This window comes from Lathamus discolor, chromosome 6, assembly GCF_037157495.1.
Source record: "Lathamus discolor isolate bLatDis1 chromosome 6, bLatDis1.hap1, whole genome shotgun sequence".
Taxonomy (NCBI): Eukaryota; Metazoa; Chordata; class Aves; order Psittaciformes; family Psittacidae; genus Lathamus; species Lathamus discolor.
The window spans coordinates 58,191,634-58,213,658 of NC_088889.1; the positions used below are offsets into that span (position 1 = coordinate 58,191,634).

At 43.0% G+C, this 22,025-nt stretch overlaps 1 protein-coding gene across 7 annotated transcripts in view; it reads right to left on the reverse strand.

The window, feature by feature from the left end:
* The window catches only part of DENND2B (DENN domain containing 2B), a 183,872-nt gene that overhangs the window by 17,527 nt on the left and 144,320 nt on the right, over positions 1–22,025 (reverse strand). For all 7 annotated transcript variants that reach the window (XM_065682980.1, XM_065682977.1, XM_065682981.1 and 4 more), the window contains 3 exons: positions 13,229–13,306; positions 9,197–9,337; positions 6,200–6,348 (listed from right to left, as the gene is read on the reverse strand). In XM_065682980.1, coding sequence (XP_065539052.1) covers positions 6,200–6,348; positions 9,197–9,337; positions 13,229–13,306 — 368 coding nt within the window. The remainder of the gene's footprint in view (positions 1–6,199; positions 6,349–9,196; positions 9,338–13,228; positions 13,307–22,025) is intronic.

The following is a 22,025-nucleotide window of genomic DNA, read 5'->3' on the forward strand; positions in this document are numbered from 1 at the left end:
ATGGCTGACTTCTAGTACAATATAGGGCTATACCTGATGTGACCAAGAGAAGACATAGCTGTGTCTTCCACAGACTGTGCTTAGAGCATACAGACCAGTTAGAGGCTGGCAGCAGTAAACTTTCCCTGACAAGCTGGTTTCTGGCATGTGTTTGTTGTCAAATTTCTCTCACTTTATTTTTGGTGGAAAGGAAAGGAGATGTTTATCACTGCCCAAGCTCAGTCTGTTTACTGAGCACACTTTCTCTCTTTGTCCTAACACACATTTTTACTTTTTAAACCTAGCAGATTTTACAAGTGTTACTCTATGGCAGGCTACTGGAAAGGAGCATTCCAGGCTGCAGGTGAGGCTGGTCAGGCCTATCATTGCCATGATTAGTTTGGAAGAGTTATATCTTACTTTTGTTGATAAAAAATAAACAGTAAGGAAATAGGGAATGAGATTTCACTTTAGTAACCTGCCCAAAAGTTTAGCTGTTCTCACTTTTCCACTTGAGCTTGCTACAGGACTGATAAATTACTCCTAGTACTAAGATGGCCATTTATTTCCTATTTAAATTTTCATATTTTAACTTGATCTACAAGATTTTGTCTGCTAGATTAAAAGATGCCTAATACTGCTTTCCTAGGTAGGCACTGAGAGACGGGGACCAGGCTACCTCTCAACTGCTAACTACCTTTGCTGCTTTCTAGCATGGCCTCACAACTTCCAAAGCAACAGATTCAAATATGAGGACAAATGTCAGTGCTCCCTGAACATCCCAGCTAACACAGACAGCCCTAAACTGTCTCTGTCCGTGAGATTAGGGAAATGCCATTGTTTGTTCTGAAAGCCTTTGCCCTGGAATACTCTGCTTCCTTTTTGCTCCAGAAAGTTTGCATCCCACATGCCTGTGGGATGGCTTCCCCCAATATTTACATATTTATACTTCTGTCCTGCATTAGTCAGTGTTTCTGTCTGGAGACCATAACCTTTGGTCAGGTCTGGGATCTGCCTGGATATTCTACAGTTGTGCTAGGAGACATATTTCTCCTGGCAGTCCAAAATACTTTGGGGAGGGGCAGGGAGGTTTTTGTCCTTAACAGGACAAAGTCTTCCCACTTCATAGGAGCCTAGCTTCTGCTCTTCTGCTTCCAACAGCACCTCTCTTGACATCCTGGGGTGAGCACTGCAGAGGAGGGTTTCGGGGGTCTGCAGCACACCAGGTCTGTTGGTCCGTGTTGGGCCAGGGGATGTGTGCTGGTGGACGGGAAGAGAAACATGCAGGGGAAAAAGACCTTCCATGGGAAGACAAAGTCATATGTGGCCATCTCTAAGGGATGAAGACTGCTGTGCAGGAGCTGTAGCTGCACTATAGTTCACTCTCACCCAGCATTGCCTCAGCTTCATTCCCTCATGTCTCCTTTGCACACAGGTAAAAAGTGTGTTGGGTTTATTCACAAACTTACAATATCTTGTAAGATACAGTAAACCCATCTAGCTCACAGCTAAGGATGGTGCATGATAAACATTTGTCAGTGGCAGCACCACCCTGAAGTGTGCCCATCCCAATGCTCCTGCCCACACCCAGCCCCCTGCTCTGACCCTCTCCTAGCACAGGAGCTCCTGGGGTGACCTGGCCAAAGGGCCCATCTGGTTTGGAGAAACTACAGAATTCCTACTGCAGCTGGGCTGGCACAGACTCCTGGGTGAGGCAAAGCATGGCACAGGGCAGGAACAAACAAGGGGAACAGGAGGGGGCACTTCCTGAGCTGGCACTGCCACTTGGAGAAATGCCTGGCACGCCTTCACCTTGGGCTATGTTTCCAAGTTCACCTGTATGGTTTAGGAGCATAAAACCCACTGCTATCAACAGGGATATTTCCCTTGAAGTCCATGTTCCTGCTTCACTGAGAAGTAGCTGAAGGATCTCATATAAAACCAAAAGTCACAACAATGAAAAGTTATTTTGTCTTTTACAAAGACAAGGACTCCAAGGAAGCTTTTCACAGCTGCTAAAGCTTCACAAAGTCTGCTGAAAGGAATATTCTAGGATTTAGATCCACAGAAATAGATGAGCCTCGTTCAAATATTCCCACTGACTCTGGATGGTGTTGGACTGGACCTATATGTGAAATGTAGGCAAATTATGCTCAGAGTCCTTGACAAAATAGTAGATTACAGCAGAAGTGGTTTTTATGTATAAAAAATGGGGTTATAACAAAGGGTCATTGACATGCCCAAGGTCTTCCTTCCCCCTCTTCAAACAGGGGAAAACGCAAAAAGGCTATTCTCACACACACGGGTGTATCACCTCCTCAGCAAGCCTGTCCCCAGCATAAAACTAAAACAAGCAGAGAAATATTTTTCTTCCAGTGTTTGCTTTCTATTTACTTTCTGTTGCTACCTCTGTGCCTGCAGCAACACCAATGCTCCCTGAGACCCAGAACCCACTGAATTTGCATCTACTGCCAGCCTTTCAAACCCCTGAGGACTGCACTACACCAGCTCTCCCTTTGCAGCTGGCAGTCATGGGGTTGTTTCAGAGTTGGGGTGGACAGACAGAGTGGTGGGAACACAAACAGGGGCTCCCAGCTGGGATGGGGACTGGAACCGGGAGGGGACATGCCAACTCAGCTGCGCTTTCAGCAGATGTTTAAGGAATTTGAGCTTTAAGTTACCTTTCTCTGAGTTATTCCAAGTTTCTCTATCGTTATTTTTATTTCTCTGTTTTCTTCTTGACTGTTCATGGAAAGCAAAATACTAAAAGGTCACTGACAGATTCAAATTCATTTTTAAAGGTGAGCAAATAGCTGCAGGGATTTATTCCCCCGATTTCAAGCAGAAAAAAAAATATAAGCAGCATATTGGGAAAAAAACCCAAACCCAACTGCACATACCCAACCAAGACAACCTCACAGTCCTGTCCTTCAAAACTTTACTATTGTTTGCTCATTTCTTTCTGTGATCACTTTCTTTTTCTTCTGCACAAAGATCAAGGACTATAAATTTTCACATTCTGGGCACTATAAGAACTATAAGTAACAATTTACTGAACGAGTCTCACTTCACTAGGCATGACTTTCCCAAACCTCTATAATGTGTGAAATCATTTAGTGCTTGGAGACCTGTTAAACAGGCAGCCACAAAACCCCACTGCATCTCATTGTTTGAAGCCTAAACCTCAACGTCATGTATTTCTAAGCTATTTTTTGGGTACATGCAGAAATCAAACCCTTGTAAAATCTTTTTAATTTCCTGCTTTCATTCTTTGGGCCCACAGACTGGACCTGTAAGATATTTCACTACTTTTTTTTTTTCCACATTACTGGTAAACTCCTTCAGTTTCAGCCATGGTGCCCATAAACAAAATTCACGTCAGACCAGGCAAAGGTTCCAAGACAGACAGTTATTAGCTCAAAGCTAGAGTGTTTCATTATAACTTTCATCCCCATTTAAACCATGAAAACCTGAGTTAGGTATTGAATTTAAATCCACTGTCACTTTCTGCAGGCCTTTGCAAAGGACTCATTATTAGTTTCTATGTTACAGTACTTCCAAGATCCCCATGCTGAGAGGGGATGCGCTGTTATCAAGTAGAGCTGAGGGCACACACACAGAGCAAGAAGCACTCTCTGTTCTGGATCATTTAAGATCCAACACAGACCAGAAAGAAGATGAGAAAGAGGTGCTACATTTCCAGCATGAGTTACACGGCAGGTCAGAGAGGTCCAGAAGGACAGCTCTGGGTTCACAAGTCTTAATCCAGGGCCTTATCTACCACAGCAGATTTTGTCATACTCTTTTTAAACTAAATAAACTATATGTACATAATAAAGAGTACATGTGGGTATAATAAAGTATATGAATGTAAACCTTTTTACAGGAAAGGTCGTGTCCCTTCTTACAGGGGCAACCACAAAACCTCATAAGCTTCTTTGATCTGTCTGAATCCTCTTGTTTCTCAAAATGCTTTAGAATGGTCCCTAACTTGATGCCTCATCCTCACAATAGAAACAGCAGTTCACCGAAGAAGAGGCTGTGCAAGAGAGAGCAACGTTCAGCTATGTTTACAGAAAGGGATCTTTACCATTTCTAGTTCCTGTTGGTCTTGGTTCCCCTATTCTTGTGCCAAAAGGGAGAGCAGCAGTGCTTTGCTTGTAAGCAGGACTTTGTTATTGTCTGCTCTGAGGCATGTAGCTATAAGGCTTGCATGGGCAAGCCTGCGCTGTCAGCTTCCAGTTAGTCTTGCAGTGTGTACAAAACCCCGGTTGCCTGATGAAGTCCTGAGTTACCATGAGCCCTCAGCGTCAGCAACATGACTATTTTCCAAGCCAGGCTGCCTTAAGCCTGTCACAGTAGGTTTAAGTGTTGCTTCTTTTCTCTGAGCAGTGCGTGGAAGTGCTACATGATATGGGCTAGGCCAGCTATTCCAGAGAAATGCTCTGGGAATGGCTGCATTCTGTCCCAGCCCTCAGCTGAGGATGTCTCCTGCAGCAAGCCATCCCCGCAGTACTGTGTCTGCAGCCCACAGATCTGGGCTCGGGGTACTTTGCCAAACCAGGACAGCATCACAAAAGAGTAACAGGGAACTCCAAAACAGTGCAACAGTTGGAGGCAGCACAGCACAGTCCTCATTTTCTAGGTACCATTTTTGCGATTTTCTACTCAAATCACTGTGCCATTTGAAGGAACACAGACCTGTGTCATTCTGAGTTACAGTCAGACTTGTGGGTGCCACTAATTCTGCTAAATGAACAGTAAAATAGAAACAGACAGAGCGATGTAATGAAGCATGCGATAGAAAAAGCGTCAGAAGGTACATGCCAACAGTTTTCAAAAGCCACCTGCCCCAATACTCATGGTGTGACTCACATATCCAGTAAAGTATTGCAGAAACCCTGGACCAGCTACACAATTCTCACCAGGAGTTTATGTGAAATTAAGTCATCCCAAATGGTCATTCAAACTACAAGTTACTGACAAGGGAAGAGATGAAATAAAATGTTCCTGTTGTTCTAGACAACAAAAAAGACTGCTAAGGAAGTAACTTTATAACCTGAGAAAGGTCTGCAGCTTTAAGACATTTTCCCCTAAAGGTTGTAAAGCTTTTACTATGCAAAGTATTTTTGCGATTATATACACTGGCGGCCACTAAGTGCAGCTATTATTTCTGGCGGTCATTCAGAGAAGTTCAGGGCTGATAAAGTGTTTAACAGAGTTTGTTTGGGTAGATCCATATGAGTTTTTAACCACCCACACAGTCTTTTGTGTCTTTTTAAAAGATGCTTGATGTTCTTGAGTCTAATAACTTAGGGTCTTTATTTTTATTTGCCCTCTTTTATTATGTATCATGCCACAACAAATAACATCTTCTTTACAGTGTCCATACTTTTCTATATGTATTACGCAAGCACCTAACAGGCATCTAAACCTTTGCTGCAGAGCAGGAGTGCAGCCTACACAGAACTTCCATTTCCTTGGTAAAGGCCACGTGGATTTGTGACCTCTTGCTTGTACTACACCTTGAGGTGAGTTCATGTCTCAGGGGACCCAGGGAGAGGAGAATGCAATCGAAGGGCAGGGAAGAAGTTGTACACTTGAAAGGGTGTAGCAAGTTGACTAAGATGGAGTTTCAGAAAGCAAATGTTTTCAGGTCATTTGAACATGAGGAAAAATATCCAAACTAGCTGGTATGGACCATAACAGTATTATTAACACTCCCGCTGGATAGGTTTGGTAGTGCAGGATTTGAAGCCTATCCCCATTATAAACTCTGTACTGCCTTTAGCAAACTAGGTGAACTTTCAGCACCCCACTTCCCTGCCTGGCTGCACTGCATGGCCACAAGATGAACCACCTCAGTGACAATCTCTGCTGCTGTTTATGAGTACTCTGTTCAAAAACCTGAAACAAAATATTGCTGGAACTATATTGCCTCAAAACGCTGTGCAAACCTTTGCTGATATGAAGCAGCTGAGTATTGTTATTGCCACTTTATGGATGGGAAAGTAAGACAGAACAAGTGGCTTGTAGCTGGTGACTGCTAGTGAATTTATGCCCCACCTGATGCAAATAACATCCATTGACGTAAAAATCATTTAAATCCTCTAGTGAGAGGATCCTCACATCTGACAACCATCTGGATATTGCATAAAGCTTTATGAATCCAGCGATAGTACTGTCCTCAATGTGTGGTTCAGGTCCCTTTGCCACTTACCTGAGCTTATCTGCTACAAAAATGACACGCCGCTCCAACAGGAGAGAAGCAAAGATCCTGATGATCTGACGAACGCTGAGGCACTTGAAAAGGCATTCAAAGTCCACGTGCTCCAGGCGCGAGTCCATGGGCCGCCGCAGCTCAATGACCTGAACACATCCAACAAATATCAGTCAGCGTCACTGGCCAGGGCTGACAGCACCAGGGTGCTCAGCACCCCAACCCAGGCCCTCCAGCACTGCTTTGTGCTTTTCTGCTGGGATGTAGAGAACAACCCCCATCCTCTTTCGCAAACTGCAGCTGAAGGCACAGTACTCCAGAGAAATGGCGTATTACACAATTCACAGTGAAGTCAGTCTTCTTCCCGGAATACAGTTGAGCACATTAAAACTACTGCCATTTCTGAGGAAAGCCCCCTGTCAGAGATGTAAAGCTTGGCTGAGTCAACAATATGAAGCAAGTAACAAACTGAGAACACTGGAACCGGAGGTTTGCATGGTCAAAGCTGCCATAAAGACAAGGTAGATTTGGTTATAAACTTAGCTAACAATTCAAATTTACATCCAGATAGCAGCCAGGGACTGAATTTAAAGACCAGGCAAAATTTAAACCCAAATTACTTCATTTACACTCTTCTATGATGCACAATTCACTACACAATGGTTAAAACTTTTTTTGTCATAAAGATATGTACATATATATACTTAACTGGGGAGTCAGGACAAGGGCTAGATGGTGACTTGTGACATCCCTTTAAAGTCTAAGTTTCATACTTCAGCCATGACCTCAGGCCCTCTCCTTCCTTTTCTCAAATGCTTTTTGCTTGACTCGTTTATTATATCTTCCTTTTACTCTGCAACTGACATGCTCAGGTGTGGAACTTGAAGGCGTAGGACAGAAAAAAGAAGAAGGAAAAAAAAACGTGAAGAGAGTAACAGAGGGAGAAAAATATGAAGTGCAAGACAGCAAATGATGAGCTACTGAGGAATCTGAGGAAACAGAAGGGAAAAGGTAAAAGTTGTCCAACTTGAAGCTGTGTTGAAATCTCTGAAGACGTATTAACAGGAACATATATACATTTCCTTTTGTCCATCTGTCCCAAAAGCACCATCACTTTAATGCTTTAGACTGCTTTTAAGTTTTCAGGCACATGATACCACATTCCATGAGCATACTGTATTGAGTTTAAACTGAAATAATTCTTACAAAATTCCCCGCAAACACAGTTTTAAAGATATGATCAAGACCACAGCATACTGGAAACAAAACCAGTTCATACCAGTATAGTTGCACTATTGTTTGTGATCAGTAACAAAGGACTGTAAAAAGAAAGTCACTGTTAGAACAGTATTTGTGTACAGATTTGACTTTTCTAAGCTTAAAATACAGAAATACTATGGTGATAGGGTATTAGATACCCATTACTCAGCTCTTGTCCCAAACAGCAGTAAGAATCAAACTGCGGAGTGATGGTGTTCCATGGTTACCTTCTCAAGGAATGCTGCCTGCCTACCTATTTCTCATATTCGGTAAAGATGCCCACTTCCATTCCTTAGCATTTGGATTGCAAGCTTGAATCACATTTATGTGCCAAATCACGAGGAGCTGGTTTTACTGCAAAAATTCCAGCGCTAAAATCTTGCTGCGGGGTAGGAAGCAATGCAAGTTACGGCAGCTTTTACAAATGCCATGGATGTTTTCTGTTGCCTGGTAAAGCCTTCTGCTTCAGTCTGTTCATCACAAAGAAATATACTGTCTACTTCCCAATTAATCATCGTCTTTGTTTAGGTCAGAGGAGCCACAATGGAAGGACAAGATTCTGTTCCTAATTAAGCCAGTGCATTCCATTTAAATAACAAGTTTGTACTAGCATAACAGAGAGCAAAGCTCAGCCAGAAGAGAGTTGTTTGTTTGTTTGGAATTATCTCAATGTTTTTCTCTGGGAGAGTTCAGAAGCTTGAGCAGAAGACAGAGAAGTTGCAGATCCATGGTTCCCAGATATATTCACATCCAGACAGCATTATCAGATCTTATCACTGTTATGCCAATCAGCCTTTCAATATTCTTTTGGTTCTCCAGAAGAAAACGCTTGCAAGTTAAACATGTCTTGCAAGTCACTTATACAAGGAGCCCTTTACATTCATACAGACTGACATTACAGGCCCACTCCATAGAAGTCAGTGGCATTACAATTGGAGAAAATATGATTCAATGTAAAAACAGTAATAGTGCTGTAAAGCTAACTCTAAGGAGTGTAAAATAAGCCTAGAGGGGAATTTTTCCTGCTTGCACTAACTGGGCCAAATTCTGTTCCTATCTGCAGTAATTAATTTCCTCTATATGCTTGCCCATGTGAGTGGAGCTATTATATACTTACAAAAGGACATGCAGAGAGCAGAATTTGACACGGCAAATGGCTAGCAAGCCTCAAGTTACAAAAAACCTTTTTAAGCAAGGCATCAACGTTGCAACTTTCCAGTAAGGCGTATTTTGTATAATGCTAGGCTTCTAGCTACGTGAGTCAGTAACAGAAGGAAATTAGATCTATTATATGTGCGCACACACACAGAGAGAAACTTTTATATGATATGCTTTTCCAAATATAGACTATTTCAAGGGCCACTTAAAGGATATTTACTGCCAAAAAGAGCCATTTAAACACTGCTGGTCACTCCTCCTACTAAGGCCAGGACTAGCAATAATGAGGTTTGCAATAACAACCAGCTGCTGGACTGTTCAAGTGCAGTCAGCATGGGAAACGACTTTATCACTGTGATAAAGCCCAGCAACACTGTAGTTTGTTACTCACACCAGGCCAGGCATACTAAGACATTCGTATTGTGGTTTCTTCTTAAACACAACTTATTCATAAACGCAACAGTGCTGCAGCTCCTGAACTGCTCATTTGGAGGTTGTGCCACCTCACATGCCTTGCAGCATCCGTATGTCTCCCTCCTGTTTTGATTTTGCTGTTTGATATTTACAGTTGGTTTTTACCTCATTTCCAGCTCCAGGCAGAAAGGTTTTGACTTTGATTGTCTTTCCAGGTGCAGGAAAAGGAGATTCCATCAGACTCCTCATAAATGGATAAACCAGGGCAGCAGATATTCCCCTTCTCCTTTCAACCTCATCCAGGATCTGATCCATTAGTAAGACGTAAGAGAGAAAGAGACAGAACAAGTCAGCACCACATACACTTCTGAAGCATCTTTTGACCCACATGTGCCTGAACACATGGCAGATCTAATTCTCCTCTGCCATGCATTTCTTCACTACCATTAAAGCCACAGGATTTGATTGTACTCTAAAAATGGTTTTCTAGTTACAAAAAGAAGCCTGTTTGTGAATGCAGTTAACACACAGACAAGGAAGGAATAACAAATCTGGAAAGGAGAAAGAAGACTCAGCAGAGCAAAAGGGATCTATATTGTTGGGATTTTTTCTGAACAACAGGGTGAGCTAAAGGAGGAAAAGGTCAAGAAAAATACCACGATCACAGGACAGGTCAGCATCATGTCTCAGTGGTATATCTTGAAATTTGTATTAAGGAGATACACTTTATTCTGTCTTAGGCACCTCTTCTATTTCAACCTAAAGGGCAGGAAAAGGCCAGACCAGCAAGAAAAGCAATCCTGCCACACTATGATTCCAGCAGAAGTCCACCAGGAAAGAGCTTCTGGAAGAATCCTGGCCGTGTCAGCAGCAGTTATGTCTCAGTCTGTGCTGAGCTGGAGCCAGCCACAAGCAGCATCATGAAGCATGCCCAGCTGTTTACGCTGAGTGCCTGCATAAAGGTCATTTTTCTGGTTGACATGATGTAGAGCAGGCAATGTAGTTTTGAAATAAGCAGATGGAACTTCTTACAGATAGAGAGGACTATTGTTTTCTTCTTTCTGGTCACATGGACCAACATAAATTAGATCACAACTAAGTTTTCCCACATTAGACAGACCATATAGATGATAAAACCAAAGAAGACAAGAAAACAGGCTTCAAAGCAGTTAGTGTTTTGACCTGAAATGGTGATCTTTTAACCACCACTCAAGAGCAAAAGGCCATACAAGAGTTAGTGGGTCTGAGGTATTTTCCGTTGTTTCTCTTGGAAATGCTTTTCACTGAAACAGAACATTAAATGATACTTAAGCACAAGCTGGTGACCTACAACGGTAGCTAGTGACACCAAATGCCAACAGAGGCATTCGCTGGTGCATAGTTTCCCCTTCCTCCTTGCAACACAGTAAAGACCTAACTAAAGCAAACCTGACCCTATATACATAGCTTGCATTCCAGTCCATGGAAGTGGCAGATAGCCATAAATGAAGATATCAGTTTCATTCTTGATGTAATTTGCAGCTCGATGACTATCCTCACCAAAACCAAACCAGCTGCCCAAACAAGAAGTAGTAATGAACCAAGGCTATGCCCTGGGTCCCTTAGTGCTCCTACACACTGCCAGCATGCAGTTATAATATGCCTAACACATAATCTCCTTTTCCGCAGTCACTATTTGATGTTTCGTGTTGGTAGAGTTGGGGGCCCTGTGTGTGTAATATCCCTGTCCCAACAACCTTCACAACACAAATAAAAAGGAGTATTTAAACTGTATAAAAGTTGAACAGAGATCTCAGGAGATAAAATGGTCAAAAACATCTGTTGAAAGCATGACCAAATGAACTGGCTGGAAGTAAAGGTATCTGTGGTTCTCAAGCCTGTCTTAGCAATAGGTATAATAACAGTGACCATAAAAGGCTTAGAGGAAGATGGAAAGAATGCAGGCTATCAGAAACATGATGCTAAATGTTTTCAAACAGAGGACTCCTTTTGCTTTTCTGATAAATAATTTCCAAGGTTTAATATCTCGTTGTCTTTCATCACTTGCATTTTTTGTAAAGCCAATTGTTTCTTGTTTTGACTAATTTGACACAGTGAACAGTGATGATTGTTTTCCTCTCTTTCACTGGATTTATCTATAAGGACAGCCCAGGTTCCTCTTACTAGGCTGGAAGAAGAGACTGTCTCAGTTTTCAAGAACTTCTGACACCATCCAGACCACATCAATCTCCAAAACCTACAGGGATGCTAAGGCTCAAACTCTGCCTCTTCCATTTAACAACTGTTTCATCCCTCCAACCCGTTTCCAAATGCAGTGCTTGGAATGCGTGGTGAGGAGCCTTGCTAAATCCAGCCCAGGGCTGGAGTCAGCTCTGCATGCTGCCAAACACCCTTCTCCCACCCTGGTGTCGATACCATCAGGCGGGAGGCGACAGTACCACTGTTGACAGACTCCAGTGCAGATGGGGTCCTTTTGCAGCCTATGAGCCAATGAGTTGAAAAAGACTGCAAGTCTGTTACAGCCCCATTTGACAAGAAACCAAGTGGGAGCCTTCCTTCCTGCACTGAGCAAGAATCTGAGGGCTGTGTGAACAGGGCCTGCTTGCCACAATGCCTGTGAATAGCCCCTGCTGAAGCCAGTGAAATCGCACTCACCTGCCAACCTTAGGTTCATTTTGGTTGCGAAAAACTAAAAGAAGACACTTTTTTCAAGACAGAATGGACTGCGAAAGCAGATGATTTGCAGTTTTGGTGCAGTGACCTTCCTTGTCTGGCTTCATACCTCAGCTGCAGTGATACTTGGTTGTAAAGAGGACAGGTTGGGGTTTTTTCCATTTTTTCCCCTCTCCCAAGTTTTCTTTTGAAAATTAGTGCACTATCAAAATTAGATAAAAGCATAAAAGCAAACTAAGAGCCTCGGGATATGTCTCCATACCACAAGTTTGGTGAGCTGTGTTATCCTCCCAAAACAATGCATTCCATTTCACTCTCAGATACCTGTGTTTAGATACGTATTTTGCCTAACAGACACTGTTATGAACCCTTGATTTCAGAGCTTTATGAAAAACATCAGAAGCAGAATTGCTACTATTGCAACTATTGCGAGCCATTGTTTCTCTTCACACAAGATTTGTGTTAAACAAAGTTGTATTTAGAAAAGCTTGAAACCTGCTTTGAAGATACCATTCTGTATGGTTATTAGTTCATATGAATAATACACTATGATTTTATAACTTCAATGATTTACATGTTCTTTTCAGCTTTATTCCTATACAAATGAACACAACAAAACAATCTACGTAAATTCTGTGAGATTTCCCATATCTGAAGTGAAAATCTCTGGCAAATTAGAATGATATCTCTATGAACACTATTGAAATTGGGAAAGGGGAAGGCAGCCATTTGATTTTACACATATAGTTTTCCACAGATGACCAGCAAATCCTGCATGATACTCTGAGATACCCACTGGGTTTTACAGGGACTAGGAGATCCTGGCAGCCAGAGAGATATTTAAAATAGTAATCAATCAAAAATGTTTTTAATAGTTAATTTTAATAAATTCTTGCCTTACAAAAGAAGAATCCTTGTGGCTCTGGAGCTGACTGTCAGTTAACTGTTTCTGTGGCTGTTCAATCCCCCCATATAGCTGCAATGTCCTGTTTACTGTCTCAAAATTCTTGTGTCAAGAAATGTGTTACTTAGGTAAACCCTATCAGCATACAATGCAGCTTTGGATTCATTAGTGTGGAGGACAATTAAAAGATTATCCATGCTTTCCTAGCCTCCTAGGATGAGCAATCATGTCAACAGAGTTAAGCATATAGAATTCACTTATCAAATAATCTTTTTGCTTAACTTCATCATTCCACAGGATATTGGAGTAAAAGTGGTACTGGCCCATCATTCAAGCTGTGGATGCCAAGAATTACAACTCAGCACAGAAAGGCTTTAGAAAACAATGGAAAAACCTTCAGTCAGCCAGATCATACAGACACCCAGATGTTTTCTGAATCAAGTTCTGCCTCAGTCACAGAAGGAATAAGACATTCTTTGGTGAATCCAATAATAGGGAAGGAATATCCAAAACAGCAACTGTAAAATAGAGTTATCTCCCATCAAAGCGAGAAATTCTTCTTGTCTGGTTCGTCACTGCGGATGTGTCTCAGTAAACAATCAAATTAAAAATCTCCTTACCTTGGAAAATAAGTCAAAGCACCCCAGCCGGCTGATGACACAGTAAACTTCAGGTAGGCGAGGGCCTTTTCCACTTGGCTGATAAAAGTAAAAAGGAGATTGGAATTAGATATTAGTTTGGAGTTGTAAGGAAATACACCTCTCTCTGATCACACAGTTAGCCATCATGTGACATCCTTCACTGTCCATTTCTCCATCAAAATAGCTACTCTTGGAAAAGCATTGTGTTTCTTCCATAAGACAGGAAACTAAAAAGCGTAAATAGTGCTTATCCACTTTGGAAATCGCAGTGCATTGGAGCTGTATTCCAATAGTGCTCCAGTTTGCAGCCATAAAAGCACATTTAACTGTGACTGTAACTCATGCCTGTGCTATCATCGTCCTCTGCTGCTGCTGCAGCATGAGGAGTGGGGCCACCCTGGGGCCATGTGCTGGAAGATGAGAACTACAGTACTAGTTACAATGGCTTTAGCTCCCTACCCACTCCACAATGTTCAGAGAGAGCTCAACTTACAGAAAGCAACCACATAGACCTAAAAAAAGGCAAGCACATGAGCTAAATCATTAACTTCCTCAGGTTAATGCATGATAAACATCAGACTCTTGAGTAGTAGCAAGTATGAATCAATGATATGCATCCCTTGTCACCACCCCCCCACCCCCCAAAAAAAACCCCTATGAAGACCATCCTGTATAACCATGCTATTGAAGCTATTTCCTAGAGAACCATACGGTTTAAATAGGCATGACTGATGTCTGTTCCCTCAGCATAATGGACTCTGCAACCCTGCCTATACCTAGACAGTAAAGGCCCATTGGCACTGTCTATGAAGGAAGGGTACAGCCACTGGCTGGATTCAGCTTGTTTACTGGAAAAGAAGTAGAATTAGGTCAATGCTGATCACTTGAGTAAAACCATCCTCACTGGCAAGGTCCTCAGAGCAGAGAGCTGGTCTGCCTGTGTCCTGCGTGAGTACAGCATGCACAGGCAGCAGTGACATCCGTGTGTAACAGCTTCCCACTGTATTTTTAATGTGCTGCAATGCAGCATTCCTGTTTTGTGTAGTTGCAACTAATTGCACCAGATCAGCAGGTACACACTCCCTAGGGGCTGTTGTTTTAAAAATGCAGCTTGTTGACTTCAGGTGTAGTCACATGTAGTCCCAAGACACAACACTGGCGAGTCCCGGTCATGTCTCAACCAGGAGCTATCCATGTCCATCAGCACAGAACTGCTGCAGGTACACTAGCAAACCCCAGTACCCAGCAGCAAAAAGCTGCAAGTGGGGTATGAGACAACAGGCAAGGCTGACTACTTCCTTGAATCTCATGAAGCCAGATATGCTTGTGCAGCATGGATTGAAGAGTGGCTCTGAAAGAATCACTTGGCATCACAGTCTCTTTGTGCAGCTGTACATTATTGGTATACAGCAGTGACAGAATCCTCTCCATTAATAATGACTGATAAAGGAGCTCAGTCACTGTTTCCATCAACTTCTGCCCAGTTGTACATTTAGCCAAAGTGGCTGATCATCTCTTCTGTATCCACATAGGCAGCCAGTATATCTTTGTCTTTGTCTCATCATTAGGCTCGGCTGATACAGTGATTTAACTTCCCCATGGTGTGTTTGACATTTACATGCCACACAGATGTCAAGAGAAACTGAGGGGTAACCGTGTTTTTTAAATGTGAATATTGCAATCTAGACTTGGGCAGTCAGCAGGTGTCTGCCTGTTACAATAAAGACCACAAAAAACGCTAAAGCTAAGTGAATACAGATGAGTCTATTTCTGGATCCAAACCTGCTCACTACACGTCACATCTCTGAAAAAGCAGAGCCCTTTTTTGTCCATATTAGGTATAAAACCCTTTCTAAAGGCACTGAGTGATTATATCAAGCATGTGGGATTTTGGTTAAAATCATTGTGTCAAATCTGCAGGAATGCCGAAACCATGCCAGCAGCCTTGGATAGCTCCCAACTAAAAGCTGTCTCACTGAGTGCCAGTAAAAACATCACATTCCTGGGTCATCTATAAGACCAGAAACAATAACTGCTTAACTCTTACTCAAAGATTCACTTTTGTGAAATACCATTGCTCCCAAACATTTTAAAGGCTCATGTCTCTGAGAGCTGGGATTCTTCCTTCCTCACACTCATCATATAGGACATCCTTTCCTGTTATTGCAGGGACCTTTTCCTGCAAGCAGCACAGCCTCCCAGGTGCACACAAATCAAAGAGGCAGAAAGCAAAAGCCTCAGCAGAGCCACTCTGAGGGGCAAGACTTCTCAAATTTCTAGCACTGGCAACTCTTCACATAACTCCCCCTCTCAGCCATTAGTTTACACCTCAAAGATGATCCAAAACACCTGCTTATTGTGCTTTAGTTTGCTTCTTTCCTAGTAAAACATCATATGGGAGATGACTCTTCTCACTTCTCTGCCTGGACTCATCTCATCTTCACTTGAGGAGACTTGGGCACAGGGTCTGGCCAACAGTACTGGTTTAACCTCCTCTTTTCCCAGAAGAGGGTGCTTCCAAGTTGCAGGCTGTGTTCTACAAAGAAGTACAAAGCCTTGGAGTCATGTCCTCCAGAGCTCACTCTTCCACAGGACGAGTAAGTCCAATTCGGGGAGCTGTATGGTAAAGTAGCATAGATGAGAGGCATCTGAGTGACTCCGCCTCATTGAACTGCATTCCTTCTGGAAGAGGGATGGAGGGGACGATGTTTTGTTTTGTTTTCAGTTTGTTTTTATGGAGACGAGGATATTTTCAGCCTTAGTCCAGTATCACAAATGAAAATGTTAATGAGTTTTGTTGATAACAAGACAGTTTCCCAAGAGGATGAACATGAGATGACAAGAACCTGGCTACAAGATGGAGGAGACGAGATCTGCATCAGGGCTGGTCTGCAAGTGGCTAAGGACAGTCTTTTTTACAGTGAGTGTAACCTGAAGTTCACTGACTAAAGCCCACTCCAAAACCTGCTTTGGCAGGAGAAACAAAAGGCGTTTGCTCTAAAAAATAAGCCTACCATTTTTCTCTTTCAAATCACACCTCCCTGCCCATTTGCCTGAAATCTAGGAGAGCCTTCAGAGATCTTGCATAGCACTGAGCGTCTCTGAGATACTGCACACGTCTGCTTTTAAAGCAAGGCAGGCTGTCCCTGCGATGCCCATACTCACCCGCCATTCAGACACACAACACAGGGGTATGAGTGATTTTAAGATACTGGGGAGGCTATGGGGTATTGGGAAAGTTCCTGGATTCACAGCTCCAGAAATAACTGGAGAATGCTAGCCCCAGCATGTTGACATCAAGAGGAAGCAAAGCAGTGGGGCCCAAACACAGTATTTTTCCTCCTGGATTTTTCCTATTAGCTTCTCCTACCTGCCTGAGGATACACTGTGTGGAGAGGAAAGGCAGCAAAACCAGACATACCAAACAGCAAGAAAGAGGAACATGCACCACAGTCCACCTGCCACCTCAAAGAAGCAGGAGTGCAGCAAGAAACAGACCAGCTTCAACATGAAGTCTCCAGAAAAGCTGTGCCCCTTCCTGCCCAAAATGGGACAGGACATCTCACCTGAGATCTTCTAAATAATTCTTCAAAGAGCGATATTAGGAAGACCAGAGGGAGCAGTAAGGGCTGCCCCAAGGCCAGGTGAAAAAGGGCCATCAAAAATGCACAACAGCAGCTGAGTTTCCTAAAGGAATTGGCCTTTGAAAGGCACATGCATTAGCCCTGCATAAGCCTCTAAAACCTGGGGCTCCCTTTGAGATCAGAACTGTAGATGCTTCAATTGCAATTAGCCCTAAAAAGAGCAATGATCATGTAACAGAGACAGTATATAAAAATACCTAACTCTAAATGACGATGCAAATGCCATTTTCACACAGCCATTGTGTGATGTTTGTTCTCTTCTGCAGGGGAGTGAAAAGGACACTGTTCTTATCCTACCTGGCTCTAGGACCATTTTGATCTTGGAACAATGAAATATGTAGATTCAATCCAAAGCTTAAACGGGGAAACATGGTATTCCTGAATATCCTCCCGGCACATTTCTCCTGCTCAGTCATATTAGTCACACACAAGATGACGGGGTGCATAGCTTCAATGGATGATATGAAGAAGATAGAGGAGATGCCTCCCATGAGCATTTTTCTGCATACACTAGATAAGGCTTAGCGGTTTCAGAAGGAGATATAGACATACTGAAAATCCATCAAGGCCCCTTCTTGGGAAGTCTGCTGGTTTGTTTACTGGCTTAATTTAAACAGTGACAGACCTCAGCAGAGGCTGAGAAATAGGTTTGCAGGATATTTTGTCAGGTCAGATCACCACTCCTTTAAACTCTCTTAAGCCTAACAAGTCACATCCTTATAGCCACACAAGCCAACATACCCAGAACAGAGATGTTCCTTAATGCTGTCAGGAATCAGAACAATTCAAATGTTAGGAGCCTAAAATGAATACGTCAGTCACAAGCCAGTTGCTGTGGCAACTCTTGGTTCCTTGTTAGGGCAAATCCAAATTCAAACCATGAGAAAACTGTGGGTGTTTTAAATCCAAAGTCTTGTCTGAAAGTCATCTTGTTATATGTGAACCATTAGCTTTTAATGCCAGAGCACCCAATGCTCACAGGGCTGTCAAAGGTGCTTGGGGGAAGCAGGATGGAGGGAAGGATGCAAGGGGAAGAAAAGGTTTTCCAATGAGATTTTTTCAGTTCCATAAACATTAGTCTTCATCCCACAAAAGCTGCTTTACAGTGTAACGAATTCTCTTCTCCTGCCCCAGCAAATGCAGGATGAACTAGTCCCACCTACCAACTGGTTTTCATTTTAATGCACACACTTCATGTTCAGGCACCTGCTCCTCCACTGACTCCTGGGGCTGACTCGTCTTAGCCTAGAAAAGTGGTGGAGGATCATTTTTGATTTTGATTTTAGCTGTAACTGGCACCCCTCAGCATCTGCAGCAACTCCCATAGCAGTAAAGCCCAAGATGCTCATGAAGATCCCATAAAGAGCAGCTTACATGGTATGACTCCCTGGGGACAGCGACTGGCACAGCTGTGGATCCCCGCCATAAGGTCCCCTGACAGCCCAGGCTGCTGAGCAGCTGCACTGGATTCAAGCATCTCCTAAAGGATAGAGGCCTGGTGTCTCTCTGGCTGTCTACACCCTTTTTTCTGGGCTGCAGAGAGACCAGTCATGGCCTCCCAGTAAAGAAAGTTTTGCAGATTTCCTAATTCTGGTGGGTCTCGCAGCCGAGGCTCTGTCAGCAAAAGCCCACTGAGAAAGTCCCTGCTTTCACCACTGTGATCCTTACGTATCCGTTGTGTTCTTACTCACACAAGCCTATGGGGTTGCACAGATAAAGAGCTAAGACTTCAGTCACACCCTTTAGAAGTCAATTTTAATGTATTAAATCAAGGCAATTTGTAAAATGAAATTATACACTTAGCTAAATTAAAAATCTGTATTTTACAAGGAACACTCAGCTTCACCCCTTTTTGTTCCCTTCTGTGTGATCCCGCTGTTCCTGTGCTCATGCTCTCTCTTCTGCCCCTATCCGGGTTTCTGCCCCATAGCACTGGGGGCATTGTAATGTCCACTGGAGGGGGCTTTGACTGGTGGAGTGAGGCTAAGCCCTCGGCAGGAGCTGCTCAAATTATCTTTGCTGCTGCTATGTGCATATTGCAGAGCCACAGCGCAAGAACTGCTCCAGAAAAGAGCCTAGCAAGCTGATGGGTTAATTAGCATGGAAAAGAAAGTTAAATTAATCAGAGTTATTAAAGAAAAATGTCTTATTTGCAGCAAAATGTCTTCGTAGTGAGAGTTAATATCTCTACTGTATATAGGCCCATTTCCTTTTGTGTGAAGATGCATACTTCTCACATCAAATCACTAGGAAAACTGTTACAGGATTGCCTTGGAGGTATCAAGATGTAACTGGAAACTTGCTATCTATGGAACTGCAGACTGTTTGCTGTGGTACAATAGGTTACATTCCATTCTAATCCCATTCCAAAATGAAACAAAACAATATGAATACATATAAAGGGGATACTGGAGAGGATTTGCAGTACAAACAGAACGTAATTGTCACTGTATCCCTTGAGGCAGTTTTTCAGGGTTTTAGCACACACACCCCCAAAAGGGGGTTTGGAAGAACGTGAAATCTGAAGGCAGGAAAGAAAAAGTAGAGCAGTTTGTTCATATCACAACATGCCAAAGGAGAGCAAGGCTGACAAAAAGTAATTGTTTCATAAACAAAGGACTCAGAGCACCAGCCTCCACAAAGACACAGGTATCCATCCCCCCAGGATCAGGCTGGTTGGCCCATCCAGCCATGGAGCTGAGGACTGCCAAGTGCTCTGGAAGGTGTGACACCTCCAGCTGGGTATTACAAGAGCCCTGCTCGCCAGGACAGCTGGGGAATATTTTCTGAGGAATTAGCCTCACAGCAGTTGGCTCATCTTGAAGCAGAGCAGTTTGTAATGATTTTAGGGCTTTCTTATGGCTCTGTGTTATACACTGTGGCCCCACCTTTCTCTAATGTTTGCCAAAAACTGCATGTAGTTCCCAAATTAAGGTAGTTCGGGTTGGATTTGACAGAACTTCTGGGTCAGGAATGGCACTAACCAGAGGAGATGCCATGTGCTCCTGGGCATCAGAGCCACCCTGACTGAATCTCTCAAAAACTGCTCAGGAAACCAAACACCCAAATACAAAAATGTGTTTTAGAGCCCAAGCCTTTGGCATGCAAACAGTGCCTGCAGAATTTACCCGCTCCTCATTGCTGTAAGAATTCATATTTGCAAATACAAAATAAAAAAGCATGGATGTGACAGGAAGAGGCTGCAGGATCCGAGCAACAGTAGATCTCTGCTACTTTTGCTGTTTCCCCAGATAAAGAAATGTTGAGATGTTCCTCTGCAGCTTCCAAAATCTTCTGTCTTTCTAAGTCCCAGACTGTACCAGTTTTGCTCTCAGAAAGCCCCAGAGAGGGACAAACTGGTAAAGTACAGGAGTATTCCTCCACCCCCTGGGGGGTAGGTTGTACCAGTGAGATGAGACATGTCAGCTTCTGCATGTCAGGTTTTGATACCAGATGAAACATCCTGATTTAAGTGATCTCCAGGGGCAGCAGCAGATCAGCTTTATAGCTAGATTTATAATCATTACCTAGACTTCAAAAGTACTTATTTTTTCCCATTTTTAAATTATTTTTTTCTCTGTGGTTGATTGCGTTTTACCATAGCCAAAACCAATCTCCAATCTCCAAAAACAAAACACCATTTATATAAAAGTATGTAGTATTGATCTAATTCTGTTCCCAGTATTTCCCACTATGCTAACGTATCTTCTGCATCAGCTGAAACTCAGTGTTCTATTTTTTATGTTGCCTTTAATGAAGGGTGGATTTCACTGAGCCTTAAGTGAGTTTAAAAAAAGCCTATGGTAGTCCTTCACTGACGAGCTAATTCAGCATTCCTGTGCATACTTCTTTTTTATTGTTGCTGACTATTTCAGTCTCAGTCTGGTCCAGGATCAACTGTTTTGCATTTCACAAATGTAAGCTCTGTGCATGATTCTAAACTTGCCAGTGTTCCCAGGAATAAAAAAGTCTCGAACCACCTTTACCTGGTGGTGAAAACATGCCATAATTTAATTCTAGCCAACACTTTCTGAGGTTTTGGTCTTTTTTTCCAAATATACCTTATTACACTTTTAAATGGTAAAAAAATAAAAAGTAATTGAATTGTACTGCTGCCCTACATCTCGTTACGCTTCTTTACACCAGCAAGGACACCTTCTAGGTGCTCCTCTTGCTTATCTCTGGATCACCCCCTGACCAACCCCAGATTTACTGCAACACAAGCCTTCACTGGCATTTTGTTTTCATCTATAAACCGCATTGTGACCTACACTTACACACTGTGTTATACAAAGTGAGTCTCTGTGATGCTACCTGTGCAAATACCGCCCACAGAACTGATAAACAAGCTTTCTGTTATGTTAGTTTAAAAGAAGCTTTTTACAAATAGAGGAGCCACACACAGCAAAACCTCCCAGACAGAGCATCTGCTGTCTGCATGACAAGGAGCTTTACCATAAACAAAGAGCAGGGTCAGGTACAGGCAGTGCACAGGATGGAGGGTGCTGTTCTAATGACAGCAAGTTGCTCTGTCTATTGAAAGCCACTGAAAGCTACTGAAGGGAGGTGTGCCTGCTTGGGAAGATGGGAACTCATGACAGAAAGGGAAGGAAGGGGAAAGTGCCAGTGTCAGTTTCTCTTAGATAGGGGGTACTATTTACAATCTGCAATGCTGCTGCAGACATTTATTTTGCAGTGAGCATGCAAAAGGCTCCTGCAAATCCCATACCTGTATAAGCGCTCCAGCCAAGTGTAGACAACTGTCATGTGAACAGCGCAGGAGCTGTGGCTCTCCACCTAGTCACACACAGCCAGCTCCAAACCTATCTGAGAAGTGATGAGCACAGGCTAGTGCAGGAGCAACCAACTGCTTTATGCTTTGCTGACATCCAGTAGGTCTGCAGGACAGACAGCATAATCCCTGTTTGCACTGTGATTTACCTGCCTTAATACACTTTGTGGCCTTTGTGCAGTCTTTCCCTCAACACACACACACACTGCCATGCTCTCAGTTTATCAGGTGACCAGTGGTTTTCCAGGTGATGAGATAAAACTGTTTGATAGTCTAAGTCTTGTCCTCGGCTATCCCTGGTCATGAGAACTGAAAAGGAGCCTGAGGACCTAGACTTCCC